Raw genomic sequence first — 15,418 nt, forward strand, 5'->3', positions numbered from 1 at the left:
ACACCACCAGGTCTAGGAGTTGAAGATATAAAACTTAGATATATACATATACACACAAATATAAAAAAAATAAGAGGGGTGTAGAAATAAGGAAAAGATGCAGAAAATTGATATGTGAAGGAAGGGGGTTGAAATATATGAAGGAATTTGAAAATTGATAAATTAAGGAATAATGGTAAAATGTCTCTTTTTGTCAATGGGATTGTAGTTGTTTTTTGTTATAGGTGTTTGTAGAGGCCATGATATAATGTCAAGGAGAAACTGCAGTGAATTGTGAGTGCATTGATATTCAAAGCTATGTTGTGCAAACTGTGTTGTGAAGGGGAGAAGGTGGGGTCTAAAGATGGGGTCCAAAGATGGGAAGCTGCGAGATAGCATAGTGTATAACAAATGTGTAAAGGCTAAATCCCATAATATGTCGGCATTTGGAAAGAATAATATATAGTGCTGGTCATCATCATCATCATCATCATCATCGTTTAACGTCCGCTTTACATGCTAGCATGGGTTGGACGATTTGACTGAGGACTGGTGAAACCAGATGGCTACACCAGGCTCCAATCTGATTTGGCAGAGTTTCTACAGTTGGATGCCCTTCCTAACGCCAACCACTCAGAGAGCGTAGTGGGTGCTTTTACGTGCCACCAGCACGAAGCCCAGTCAGGTGGTACTGGCAATGGCCACCTGCACAAGAGCCAGTCCAGAGGCACTGGTAATGATCGCGTTCAAAAGTCCTTACACATGCCACCAGCACAAGTGCCAGAAAGGCGACGCTGGGCACAGGTGCCATCACAATTTCGCTTTCGCTTGCCCCAATAAGTCTTCACAAGCTGAGTTTCGTGTCCAATGAAGGAGACAACGTTGGCATGGGTGCCAGTCTTCGAATTTAGTTCGGTTTCAATTTCACTTGCCTCAACAGGTCTTCGCAAGCGGAATTTAGTGTCCAATGAAAGAAAGGTACGCATAAGTGGGCTGGCTACACCCCTGGCAAAGGCCCTGGATTTAGGTCTCACTTGGCTTGCCGGGTTTTCTCAAACAGCATATTTCCAAAGGTCTCGGTCAGAAGTCATCGCCTCGGTGAGGCCCAATGATCCAAGGTCTTGCCTCACCACCTCAGCCCAGGTCTTCCTGGGCCTATCTCTTCCATGGGTTCCCTCAACTGTTAGGGTGTGGCATTTTTTCACGCAGCTATCCTCATCCATTCTCGCCACATATCCATACCAGCGAATTCGTCTCTCTTGCACACCACAACTGATGCTTTGTAAGTTCAACTTTTCTCTCAAGATACTTACACTCTGTCAGGTATGCACACTGACATTACTCATCCATCGGAGCATACTGGCTTCATTCCTTGCGAGCTTCCGCATGTCCTCAGCAGTCACAGCCCATGTTTCACTGCCATGTAGCATGGCTGTTCGTACACATGCGTCATACAGTCTGCCTTTTACTTTGAGTGAGAGTCCCTTTATCGCCAGCAGAGGTAAGAGCTCTCTGAACTTTGCCCAGGCTATTCTTATTCTAGCAGCTACACTTTCAGTGCACCCTTCCTCACTACTAACTTGGTCACCCAGATAGCGAAAGCTATCAACTACCTCTAGTTTTTCTCCCTGGAATGTGGCAGAAGTTGTTTCCTGTTTGTTTACAGTGTTATTGCACCTGAACATCTGCTACATGCAAAAACTAACTTCCTAGTTAACCTGCCTTTGATATTGCTGGACCTCTTATGAGTCCATAGCTTGCACTGGGTACATCTTATAGTGTTACTACCTACACCTTTTCTACATATTGAGCAGGGCCATCTACCTGAATGGGTTTGTGTTTTATCTACCTTCCTACTTATTAGGACTTTGGTTTTAGCTAGGTTGACTCTAAGGCCCTTCGATTCTAGTCCCTGCTTCCACACCTGAAACTTCTCTAGTTCTGATAATGACTAAGCAATTAGTGCAAGGTCATCAGCATAGTGGAGCTCCCAGGAGCATCCTGTCTTGAATTCCCCTGTTATAGCCTGGAGGACTATGATAAATAGGAGGGGGCTGAGGACAGAACCTTGGTGGACCCCTACCTCTACCCGGAATTCATTACTGTACTCATTTCCAACCCTCACCTTACTGACAGCATCTCTGTACATGGCTCGCACAGCTCTCACTAACCATTCTTCTATCCAAAGTTTCCTCATTGACCACCAGATAAGGGATTGGGGGACCCTGTCAAAGGCTTTCTCCATGTCAACAAAAGCCAGGTACAGAGGTTTATCTTTGGCTAGGTATTTCTCCTGCAGCTGTCTTACCAGAAAAATAGCATCAGTGGTGCTTTTCCCTGGCACAAACCCAAACTGCATCTCATCTAAATTGATTCGCTCCCTAATTAGTTGGGCTATGACCCTCTCCGTGACTTTCATTACCTGATCTAACAGCTTGATACCTCTGTAATTATTTGTATCTAAAGTGTCACCTTTACCTTTATAGCAGTTGACTATGGTGCTGCTACACCAGTCATTGGGTATGACTCTATCATGTATCATCTGGTTAACAATACAGGTGACTAAGCTATAGCCGACACTGCCAGATATTTTGAGCATCTCTGCAGTGATTCCTGATGGGCCAGGGGCTTTCCCTGTCTTCATACTCTTAATTGCTTTAACTACCATGGTACTGTCAACTCGGATAGCTGGTCCCTCTGTGGGGTCGACATACGGCAGACTCCCTTTCTCCCATTCATTCTCTTTATTGAGCATTCTATCATAGTGGCATCTCCATACCTCTTTCTTTGCAGCCTCATTTAGTGCAAGCATACCATCATCCATGCGAATACATTTCTCTCCTATGACATCACTATTCTCTCTCCTACACTGTCTTGCAACACAAAATATCTCAAGTCTTTAGTCCTCACGGCGCAGAACATTGGCAAATTTTTCTTATCTGCTTCCCCTCTGGCTAAATAAACCTGTCGCTTAGCTTCCCTTCTGGCAGTCTGGTACAATTCCCTGCTACCACCGTTCTTCCAGTCCTTCCAAGCCTGTTTCTTTTGTCTAATAGCCCTGTCTATCTCCTTGTTCCACCACCACGTTACTCTGGGTCGAGAGGGGACTTTACCCCAGCCACATATCTGGTCGGTGGCTCTCAGCAGGTTGTCCCGCAGAAATCTCCAATTGTCTTCCACGTTGTATAATGCTATATCCCCTTCTATTTCGTCAAATGCTTCGACTAAAATGTCTCTAAATCTCCGTCCATTTGCAAGGTCTTTAAGCTTCCACACCCTTCTCCTCCAAGCCGGTCTACTTCTGGGCACCCATTTTGCCTTGATCCCGAAGTCGCTAACTACTAATCTGTGTTGAGGGGTACATTCTTCGCCAGGGATGGTTTTGACATTTATAAGCCGCCCTCTTTCCCTATTTCTGGCAAGGATGTAGTCGATTTGGCTAGAGTGTCTGCCGGAGCGGTAGGTGACTAGGTGACAGGCAGGTTTCCTGAAGCTGGTATTGCAAACCATAAGATCGGTTGCATCACAGAACTCCAGCAGTCTGGTTCCCTCCTCATTGCGGGAACCGAAGCCATAGCCTCCATGTATGCCATGGAAGCCTCCAGCATGACGTCCGACATGACCATTGAAGTCACCAGCCACAAAGAGAAGGTCCCTGTCACTCGTCGATGAGGTATTTTTGCAAGAGGGTGTCATAAAATTGGCCTTTCAGCCCATCCAGTAGCCCAGGTTGAGGGGCATAGGCTGAGATGACAGTAGCTAGCCTATGATGAAGCACTAGTCTAATCTTAAGCACTCTGTCCCATACTCTGACTACCTCAATTACCTTATCAACCCATTTCTCTGCTAGAAGTATTCCCATGCCCCCGACCCCGTCAGTGTTCCCTGCCCAGAAAATCTTGTACCTGTGTTCTTTGCCTGTGAGAAACCTTGCAGAACCTCCTCTCCATCTTACTTCTTGGATGCAGCACAGATCTACGCATCTCCGTTCAAGCATCTCAACAATTTCACCAGACCTACCTTTCAGTGTGCAAACATTGAGAGTGCCAATCCTGACGGTGTGGATGTTGGAGGTGTGGGCCTGTGGCCTGGGATGGGGGAAAGCAGTGTCGTGTACCTGTAATGAAAGCTTGCAATTAGCAGAATTCATAAACAAAACAATACCTACAACCTGCATACATTACACAATTTTTATGCGCTACCCAAAGGTAGGGGAGGGGATGGTGTGAGGCCTCTAGGCGAGTTCCAGGAGACAGCCGAGGATGACAGAGGATATGAACTTCTGGTACAGGTGGAGGGGGTGGGAGGGCGGGTGTACCGCCAGCCAGAAGAGACTTCTTATATATAGCTAGGGTCCTGTAGGAATTGAGGATAGAGGGGAGTAGAGAGAGAGACTGATTCAGAGAGAGTGAGTTAGAGAGAGGCATGACGATAGAAAGGCATATATATATATAGAGAGAGAGGGGGCCAGGCAAGCAGCACATCACATGGGATTAATTCTTTGGGCATTTTTAGAACAAAATTGAAGACAGCAGTGCTTAATCGTAAGTTTTAAATGCTTAAACATATTTGAGAGACAGCAATGCTTAAATCGTAATTTTAGAAGGAGTGATAAAACTTAAGTAAAGAAAATAAAATAAATAAGCATGAATTTAGGACGAAACTGTTCAAAATGCTAAATCAGAGGCGTAGTTGAAAGAGAGACAGCAATGCTTAAATCGTAATTTTAAAGGAAGGAGCGATAAAATTTGAATATAGAGAATAATTTATTGCTGAGGCAACAGGCAGATGTACGAACATTCCAGGAACGATAAGTATGATTAGGAGTATACTGAGTGTTAACCAGTTGGCAGCTTAAAGAATTTTAGACGGGACTTCCTTTGATAGGGTCATGAGGAAATCAACTCTATTTGGTGTTTAACAGTCTGAGTGCTAGAGTTAGGATGTTAAACTTTTCTGCTAGGCATTTGTTACCAATAAAGTATGCCGGAGTTGTTTCTATAATGGACTATTTAATTCTGGTTCCTTTGTTTTAAAATTCCAAATATACTTTGAAAGAGTTGCCGCAGATTTTTGTTCTCCTGTCTGAAAGTGAATATGTGCTGAGTATGCCTTGATTTAAAAGTGTTCTCACTAAGGCCTATATAGCATTTTGCATTATTGCTGTTACTGTCAGCTGACACTTCAGTACAGTAAATGAGATGTTTTTAAGGCATTTTCCATTTAGCTGGGATGTACTTTTATTGAGGCAGCTGCATTGCAGTAAGGGTTCATTAGTTGAGTGAGGGTTAGTTTTTTCTCTATTAATTCTAGCTCAAGAAAAAGTGAAATTGTTCATGCAGCTACAACTGACTTTTAAGATAAACCTATTAAAAATCTGGTGAAACTTACAGTTGCACGGAAAATACTTGCTTTTCAGGAGACTTGCCAATATTAGTTTTTATGTTTAAACTGAAAAGCAGGTTGTACCACATGATTTTTCTTTTCTGGGTTTTAAGAAAATTCAGACTACTAAACACCAAATCAAGTCAATTTCCTCATGTTCCCACCAAAGGAAGTCCCTTCTAAAACTCTTTAAGCTAACAAATAGTTAACACTCAGTATGCCACCTAGTTATATTCTACATCATTATTTTATTACTACTACTACTGTTCTGGGTATGACTATAAACTATATCTGGTAGTGGAAACCTGGGGCCCTGGTTTCAGGGTTTGAGGAGTGTGGAACCACCTCTTAGCCACAATTGTTCCCAGGTCTACTCTGGCCCGGAGTGGTAGCACCTGTAAGGGCCCCAGCTATGGGTTGACTAACAAACTATCCTACGACTGAGGGGGGGGGGGGTCAGTAGAATGCAGTCTCTGTATTCCCTGTGTGGTGTAAGAGGCAACTTAAAGAGGCAGGAGCGAAGGGATTGGGAATCCACTCCTCCTAGTAATTTCATATTCCTAAAAAGACAGTAAGATAAAGACAAGGGAGTAGGAGAAGGTTAACACCAAATCTCACCCTAGTACTAGGGTCATAGAATGTGTGTGGGTGAAGTACAAGTGAGGTAAAGAGGAGAGAGAAAGGGAGTGTGATGATGAGGAGAAAGACAGATGTGCTGACACTGAGCGAGACTAATATGAAAGGTAAGGGAGAGTACCAGTTTGGGGATGTGACTGGACAAGTGTTGGGAGTGGGAGGTCTCATGAGGGAGTGGCATTGCTGGTGAGTGAGCATGTGATGGAGAGTGTGGTGGAGTGAAAGAAGTGTCTTCAATGTTAATGTGGGTTAAGACGAGGTGGGGAGGAGAGATGTGGGTGTTTTTTAATGCATATGGTCCAAGGAGTGAAAGGAGTGAGGAAGAAGTAGAGTTCTGGAGGGAACTCACCGAGTGTGTGGATAGGGTGAGAAAAAGTGGTTATTTGGTGGTGTTGGGTGATTTGAATAAAGAAGTAGAAAATGTAGTGGGAAAATATGGAGTTAATGGTTGGAATGAGAGTGGAAGGAGGTTGTTGGAAATGTGTATGGAGCAGGAGTTGATGGTGGGGAATAGTCTTTTTAAAAAGTGAGAGAAGAATAAGTTCATGTTATAGAGGATGGAGGGATGAACAGTAGTGGATAGGGCCTTGATGAATTATGTATTAATTGATAAGAGAGTAGCAGGAAGGTTGGTGGATGTGCATGTAATGGGAGGTGAAGGTGGAGGAGTGTCAGATCACTTCTTAGTACAGGGTAAATTGAAAGTATGCTCAAAATGGAATGCTGGATGAGTGACAGGGAGGAGAGAGGTTGTGAAGGTGAATGAACTAGACAGGAGCAGGAGTATATAGAGAAACTGAGAGGTGAATATAAAAAGATGTTTTGGAAAGAGGTACAGAGGGTAAGAAAAGTGGTTGGAGGAAGGGAAGAAAGGGTGAAGGATGTAAATGAAAATTTGTTGAAAGGAAGTGAGGATGTACAAAGGAGATGGGCAGATTATCTTAGTGAGCTGTTAAATGTGGAGGATGTTAGGGAGGCAAGTATAGTGGTTGTAAAAGGAGAGAGGAGATGGCTGTTGTTGGGGAATGGAACTATGGTGCAATTGGTGGGGAGGAGGTGAGGGAATCCTTACGGAAGATAGCAAACTGAAAGGTGCCAGGTATAGATGGGTGTACAGTGGAATGCCCAAAGAAAGGAGGAGTAACAGTGGTTGAATGGTTAGTGAGGCTTATGAATGTTATATGACCAGAAGAGTACCAAAGGACTGGTGCAGTGCCTGTATAATGCCACTATACAAGGGGAATGAATGTGAGTGTAGAAATTTTATTTTGTTGTGTGTGGTTGGTAAACTGTATGGGAGAATTTTTATTGTAAGGGTGAGGAACCAGGCAGAGAGTGTTACTAAGGGAGGAGCAATGTGGTTTTAGGAGTGGAAGTGGGTGTGCAGATCAAATATTTGTAGTAAGGCAGATGTGTGAGAGGTTTTTGGCAAAAGGAAGAGAGGTGTGTAGTGAAACTACCTATCGCCATTATATACAAACAAACCATCTTCCCCACTGTTATAAATATATTCAAGTTCGGGCGTAGTAGAGAGCAGCCTACTGTATCCATCACGTGACTGATTATTATTTGAAGCGGCAACTGCCTCATACCGTTCCCGCCAGAACGCAAACTGACCAATCACAGCCCCTAATAAGGTCACGTGATAGTGTTTTTCAGATGCTTTCTGGAGCCCCTATTTTGCTATAAATAGACTAAATTATCCCCGCCAAATTCGTCGCGGCTCAGATCTTAGATCTGGTCGTTTTGACCACACATGTGTAACACAGCCAGCCAGTTTCCAGCGACGACATCAACACCAACAGCTAACCAAACTACAAGCATCGCCACCGACGTCGCCAGCAGCAACACGACACTACGACTACCAGCATCGTCCCCGCCAGCGTCAACATGACTCTACACGTACACAAGCTACCAACAGCTAACCGCGGCACTTCTCTTCAATTCTGTTTGTGTGATTCATCTTCACCACGATAAATAATAGACAAGAACCTAGCCTGTGAAGAACATCTGTATTCAGCCCGGCTTGGCATAGAAGCCCTAACATCACAACTAGTGATCGCTCTGCCACACACGCCTTAACTTCGTATATACAGACACTTACCACTGTGTACTCTAAGAACTGGTATATTAAATCCTTATACGTGTTACTGACTCTATTTCAATACTGTGTATCTCTCATACCCACATACATGTATCACTTACACACACTCTTTTCTTTACATGATGGCCTGTCTTTTATTGTGTTTCATTATGTCGCATTCACTCACACACAGACATACAATTTAATGCTACAATAAATCTTACTGTTATTCATCTTTATCGGTTGTGTCCTATCTTGTATCTTACTGGCATTTCTTAGTTCTCTATGTTATCGAAGTATAACATATTTATATCATTTGATATATTTTTGTGTTCGACCGTGTGATGTGTTTTAATAAAGGAGCCCTGTTTTTTCCATTAGTCACCATTTCTCCTTTTGGGTTCGCACGGTCGTTCTTACAGGTGTATTGGGATGCAATGTGGCAGGTGTTGCAGTTGTATGGAGTAGATGGTAGATTGTTGAGAACTGTTCAAAGTTTTTATAGAGAAAGTAGGGTGTGTGTTAGGGTGGGTGGTGAAGTGAGTGGTTTGATGTGAAGGTGAGGTTAAGACAGGGTTGTGTGATGTCTCCATGGCTGTTTAATTTATATATGGATGTTATTAATTTATATATATATGCTAGAACCTTTGGTCGGGGAGCCCAAATGGTGGGAGAAAATGGAGAGAAATGGCAGGTGAGTCAGTTGTTGTTTGCTGATCATACAGCACGGGTGGCAGATTTGGAAAAGCAACTGAGGAGACTGGTGGTAGAGTTTGGAAGAGTGTGTAAGAGGAGGAAACTGAAAGTGAATGTAGCTAAAAGTAAGGTAATGGTTGAGATGGAATGGCTGGTAGGATGGATGCAAGTATAAGCGGTAAGAAGTTAGAAGAGGTGAGTGTTTTTAAATATCTAGGATCACATGTGATGGCAGAGGCTGAGGAAGTGGGATACAGAGTGAGGGAGGGGAGTAAGATACTAGGAGTTGTTAAAGGTGTGCTGAGAGATAAAAGGTCGAGTATGAAAGCAAAAAGGTGTGTATGAGGGTATGATTGTACCAACAATGTTATATGGTGCAGAAACGTGGGGGCTGAGAGAGGCAGAAAGGAGTTGACTAGATGTTTGAGATAAGATTGTCTGAGGGTTATGGCTGGTATAACACAGATGGACAGGTTGAGGAATGAGGAGATGTGAAGGCAAACAGGAATGAGAGAAAAATTAACAACCAAAATGGCAAGAAAGCTGCTGAGGCTCACAAAGAGATATATGAAGTTTATGGTGCTGATTGCTTAACAGAATGCACATGTCAGAAATGGTTTTTAAAATTTCATTACGGAAATTTTTCACTCAAAGATGACCAACGTTTTGGTCATCATCAACTGAAGTTGATGATGACCAAATCAAAGCCATAATTGAATCATATAACTGTGCAAGAGATTGTAGAGAGGTTAAATGTATTACACACAACAATTGAAAATCACTTAAAATGCCTTGGACTCATTAAGAATCATCACTGATGATGAAAAATGGATTGTCTACAATAACATCAATTCAAAAAGATCATGGTCCAAACGCAATGAACCCACACAAACCACACCCAAAGCTGAATTGCATCAAAAAAAGGTCATGCAGTCAATTTGGTCGGATTACAAAGGCATTGTGTATTTTGAGCTGCTTCAAAGGAACCAAACGATCAATTCAGATGTTTACTATCAACAACTAATGAAACTGGAGGAAGCAATCAAAGAAAAACAGCCAGAATTGGTAAATCGTAAAAGAATTGTGTTCCACCATGACAACACTAGACCACACACGTCTTTGCTAACTCATGAAAAATTATTGGAGCTTGGTTAGGAAGTGATGTCACATCCACCATATAGCCCTGACCTTGCACCATCAGATCACCATTTATTCTGAAGTTTCCAAAATTCTTTGACTGGTAAAACTTTCAATAATGCTGATGACCTCACACTTGCTTCAGTTTTTGGCTGATAAGGACCAGAAGTTCTATGAGTGCGGAATCATTAAGTTGCCAGAAAGATGGCAAAAGATCATCGAACAAAATGGAAAATATATAATTGATTAAAGTTCTTTCTTTGTATGAAAAAATATTACTTTTATTTTCCACTAAAAAAAAACAAATTACTCTCTTGCCAACCCAATAATAATGCATATATATTCACACATATGTGTCAGTATGTATATGTGTATTTATTCCTGCCTGCACGTATGTGTCTGTGTATGCATGCATATATGTATATGCATACACGTACATATATGAGTGTGTGCATACAAAATTGTTCTACTTTTCACAAAGTGACGGATGGTAAGTGATTGACAATAAATCAAATACCTAATGCTCTAAGCATATCTCATGTGACAGGTGATATGTTCTTCACAATGAACTTGGCATGATGAAGGTTTCTGTTCAGTGTGCCATGTCTTCTGACACCTGAGCAAAAGCACACCAAAATCTAACATTGCTTCAGGCAGATCCAGCTGGTTTCATTGAACATTTCTTAATCCTGGATGAGTGTTGTCTTCATCCCTTTGAGCCAGAGACAAAGAAACAATCTATGCAGTGGAAACACCCCTCCTTGCTTGCTCCAAAGAAGGTCAAGGTTGTTTCATCTGCAGAGAAGGTGATGGTATCAGTTTTTTCGGATGCAAAGGGCATTGTGTTTGTTGTCTATCTTCAAAAGAGCCACACTATCAATGGCGAGTATTATGCCAACTTGCTGAAGCAGTTACAAAAGGATATCAAGACCAAATGCCCAGGAAAACTGAGGAAAGGGGCCTTGTTTCATTAAGACAATGCTCCAGCACACGAGTCCTTGGTTTCAATGGCTGCTGTCCATGACTGTGGCTTTGAACTTGTTGATCACCCCATCTATTCTCCTGATTTGGCCCCATCTGACTATCATCTGTTCCCCAACATGAAAAAAAAAACACTTAGCTAGGAACCAGTATCAAAGTGACGATGACATCATATCTGTTGTTGATGACATTTTTGACCAACAAGATAAAAGCTTCTTCACTAATGGAATCCAAGCACTGCAATACCGATGGAAGTAGTCTGTGGACTGTGAGGGGGACTGTGTTGACAAATAAACCTCATTTAGTCACATTCCATGAGAGTATCTTGATTGGCCTATGAACTTTTCAGCCAGCCAGCGTATATTTTTCCATACATATAAATTCAATACATGTATTCTATACATATATTCCACATACACATAGACATTCAATGTTCACTGTTGGAAAAAGTACTCAGTACCAAGGGAGTGATAAATACTATACATTATTTTGTCAGGTCAGTCTCTTGCTACCCAAGTTTCACCTATGAGTGCAGAAGATCTTCAGGCAAGTTGTGTTATAACTTGCCAGAAGATACTGTGCACACACCGGTGAAACTCAGAATATATATATCATCATCATCATCGTCATCGTTTAACGTCCACTTTCCATGCTAACATGGGATGGACGATTTGACTGAGGACTGGTGAACCAGATGGTTACACCAGGCTCCAATCTGATTGGCAGAGTTTCTACAGCTGGATGTCCTTCCTAAAGCCAACCACTTCGAGAGTGTAGTGGGTGCTTTTACGTGCCACCAGCACGAAGGCCAGTCAGGCGGTACTGGCAACGGCCATGCTCAAAATAGTGTATTTCACATGCCACCTGCACAAGAGCCAGTCCAGCGGCACTGACAACAATCTCACTCGAATGTCTTTTGACGATGGTAACAATCACGCTCAAATGATGCTATTTACGTGCCACCGGTACAGAAGCCAAACAGCTGCTCTGGCAACGATCAGGTGCCATCACGATTTCACTTTCGCTTGCCCCAACAGGTCTTCGCAAGTCGAGTTTAGTGTCCAATGAAGGAAAGGTACGCATAAGTGGGCTGGCTACATCCCTGGCAGAGGCCTTGGATTTCGGTCTCACTTGGCTTGCCGGGTCTTCTCATGCACAGCATATTTCCAAAGGTCTCGGTCAGAAGTCATTGCCTCGGTGAGGCCTAATGTTCGGAGGTCGTGCCTCACCACCTCATCCCAGGTCTTCCTGGGCCTGCCTCTTCCACAGATTCCCTCACCCGCTAGGGTGTGGCACTTTTTCACACAGCTATCCTCATCCATTCTTGCCACATGACCATACCAGCGCAATTGTCTCCCTTGCACACCACAACTGATGCTTCTTTGGTTCAACTTTTCTCGCAAGGTACTTACACTCTGTCGAGTATGCACACTGACATTACACATCCATCGGAGCATACTGGCTTCGTTCCTTGAGAGCTTACGCATGTCCTCAGCAGTCACAGCCCATGTTTCACTACCATGTAGCATGGGTGTTCGTACACATGCGTCATACAGTCTGCCTTTTACTCTGAGTGAGAGGCCCTTTGTCACCAGCAGAGGTAAGAGTTCTCTGAACTTTGCCCAGGCTATTCTTATTCTAGCAGCTACACTTTCAGCGCACCCTCCCCCACTACTAACTTGGTCATCTAGATAGTGGAAGCTATCAACTACATCTAGTTTTTCTCCCTGGAATGTGGCAGTTGTTTTCTGCACATATTCAATGTTTATTGCTCCTGAACATCTGCCACATACAAAAACTTGTAGTGGCGCGAAATTATGGCCGCCATTAAGGAAGTACAATCTACGCATGCGCAAGGGATTTGCCTTCCCGGAAGCCCCTCGAGTGCGCATGCGTAGTAAACCAGTACTTAAAGTGCTTCGCGCATTTTCTAGGCCTCTTTAGCGCCATGCTTTCAACGTGACAACTACTTGCTCCTTTAGTATGCCTCAACGAAGCTCTTAATATCCAGATGCCAATTACAAGTTAACCAGGGGCTACCAGGCTGTATGACACAGGATTTGTAAAGCCAAGCATCACCAAAATAAACTTATTTTTATTATCGTTCTACTGTTTCCTAATAAATAATTTTGTTAAAAGGCGATAGAGAGAGACTAATGTCTCTATTGTTACTATCAACCTTTTACACTGGTGACCCCAAGTACAGAATACGGAATTTTCTCGTTTGCAACTGGAACCAGTAGACAGAATCCAGCCATTTGTCACACTTTCTCTCTCACAACTCGTCAACCGGGAAGAGACGACGATAAAAAAATTTGTCACGATGACAACACCTGCCTTTTCAAAAAAATCTCCATTTTGTGTCACTCGCGTCAGTTCGTGAAGAGAAGAAGAAAGAAACAGTAATAAACAACCACTGCAAATCTACATGGTGTCAATTGGACTACAATACTTCAAAAGTATCATATCTTGTGTTACTAACAGGACAACAGTAAAATACAACAGACACACACACATTTAATTTCTCTGTCCTGTCCTGGTTACATCTCACTTGCAGAAAAAAATCCGAGAAGGCTGGTGAAAATTTTTTCCTGCTCGCAGCACAAGCAACACACACACAAACAGAAAAAAAAAAAACAAAAGCAAACACCATTTTTTTTTTTTGTTTTACGAAATTTTTTTTTCTCTCTCTTATGCACACTGTTGTTTCCACACACAACACAAGAACAAGAAGAAAATTTTTGTTTCTTATCATCGGTCTTGTTTTTTTTTTTGGTGTCCTCATATCGAGAGAATTTTATTCATTGTTCCTTTTCTTTCCTTTTCTCTGACGGAATCATCTTAGTACGAGCATGTCGTCCCACATGTTACCTCCATTCACTGGTGATGCGACCTTATGGTTCACTCAACTAGAAGCTCACTTTGATGCATATGGAATTTCTCCTTCGAAACAACTGCAATTGCTCTATTGTAGTTTGCCAACACAGCTTGCAACATCTGCCAGAGATCTAGTTACATCCCCGAACCCAGACGCCACTTATGCGTCTGTAAAGGCAGAAATTTTGCGACGCAACATTAAGTCTGCCGAAAGCAGATTTAATGAGCTGATGGCTGATGAAGAATTAGGGGACAGGACACATTCAGAGTTTTTACGCCACCTTAGGGAGTTGAGCGGTGAGTCGACTGACGCCCCACTCCTTCGTAAGATTTTTTTCTCTCGTTTACCGTCTCACGTGCGTACAATTTTGGCGACAGCACTTCACACCAACACGGTTGATCAAGTCGCCACCATGGCGGACAAGATTCTTGAATTTTCCACCCAGCCTGCACACGGCGCCTGTCTCTCTTCTGAGGCTTCATCAATTGCCTCACATAAATCCTCTCCCTCCTATGATGTTTTTGCTGACAAACTGGAAGAACTTACGCGTCGGGTGAATGATTTGTGCCGTTCTAAGCAGTCTTTTTCACACTCGCGTAGCAGATCTCATAGTCATTCAACTTCTAGGACACAATCTGGTATGTGCTGGTATCGTACGAAATTCGCTGGAAAGTACGCAAGTACATCCAGCCATGCTCCTTTAAAGTTTCGGAAAACTTCCAAAGAAGAAATTGAGCACATCTGTTTCTACCTCAGCACCTACCTTTCATCATGCAATTTTTGTCCAGGACCAAGTGTCAAAGAAGTCCTTCATGATTGACATCGGGTCGTGCTGTAGTATTTGGCCTCTTCGTTTTACTACTGACAAACCAAAGCGTTCGCTTATAGTGTTCCATGCAATTGATTCCTCCCCAATAATTACATTTGGTCAGCTTTGTATACACCTAGACATTCGTCTTCGTAGAGATTTTCAATGGGTTTTTGTCATAGCTGACATTCCGCATCCTATTTTGGGTGCAGACTTTTTAAATCATTTTAACTTGTTGGTAGGTGTTCGGCTTCGGAGGCTTGTCGACAATTCGAGATCCCTCTTTACGCCAGCAAAGGGCTCTACTAACTCAACTCTAAGCCCAGCATTTTTTATTGCTACTGCTGGGGATGTTTTTCATTCGCTTCTAGCTTCCTTTCCTGAGCTGATGGATATAACTTTTAAGCCGGCAAAGCCCACTCATTCCACCCTCCATTATATCAAAACAACTGGGCCGCCTGTTTTTTCGCGCCCACGACGTCTGGCACCAGACATCCTTAAGAGGGCTAAGTCCGAGTTTGAACACATGCTTCAACTCGGCCTGATACATCCCTCCGCCAGCCCATGGGGATCTCCCCTTCATTTGGCGCGAAAAGGTGATTCTGATTTTCGTACGGTGGGGGACTATCGGCGACTCAATGTTGTAACAGTCCCAGATCGTTATTCAATTAGGAATTTGCAGGATTTTTCAGCAAATCTACATGGTTGCACTATCTTTTCCAAGATTGATCCAGATTCCAGTTAATCCAGAGGACATTCCCAAAACTGCCATCACTACTCATTTTGGCTGTTTTGAATTTCTTTTTATGAGCTTCGGTCTGCGGAATGCGACAAG

At 43.0% G+C, this 15,418-nt stretch overlaps 2 protein-coding genes across 8 annotated transcripts in view; one reads left to right on the plus strand and one right to left on the minus strand.

Annotated features, from left to right (window-relative positions):
• The window catches only part of LOC106874300 (uncharacterized), a 377,625-nt gene that overhangs the window by 352,626 nt on the left and 9,581 nt on the right, over window positions 1-15,418 (minus strand). The window contains exon 2 of one of the 7 annotated variants that reach the window (XM_089364251.1): window positions 4,000-4,096. The exons of the other annotated variants lie outside the window; for them this stretch is intronic. The gene's annotated coding sequence lies outside the window, so the exon portion shown is untranslated. The remainder of the gene's footprint in view (window positions 1-3,999; window positions 4,097-15,418) is intronic. 7 annotated transcript variants of the gene reach the window in all.
• On the plus strand, window positions 13,750-14,595 carry LOC128249674 (uncharacterized). Its single transcript, XM_052973898.1, has one exon. It carries the CDS (start codon window positions 13,750-13,752, stop codon window positions 14,593-14,595), a length of 846 nt encoding a protein of 281 aa, XP_052829858.1.

The sequence above is a fragment of the Octopus bimaculoides genome, chromosome 16 (assembly GCF_046866305.1).
Source record: "Octopus bimaculoides isolate indiv1 chromosome 16, ASM4686630v1, whole genome shotgun sequence".
Lineage (NCBI taxonomy): Eukaryota > Metazoa > Mollusca > Cephalopoda > Octopoda > Octopodidae > Octopus > Octopus bimaculoides.

Excerpts from the sequence above, each read along its gene's own strand:
- LOC128249674 (XM_052973898.1), top strand. The coding sequence starts at position 13,750 with ATGTCGTCCCACATGTTACCTCCATTCACTGGTGATGCGACCTTATGG.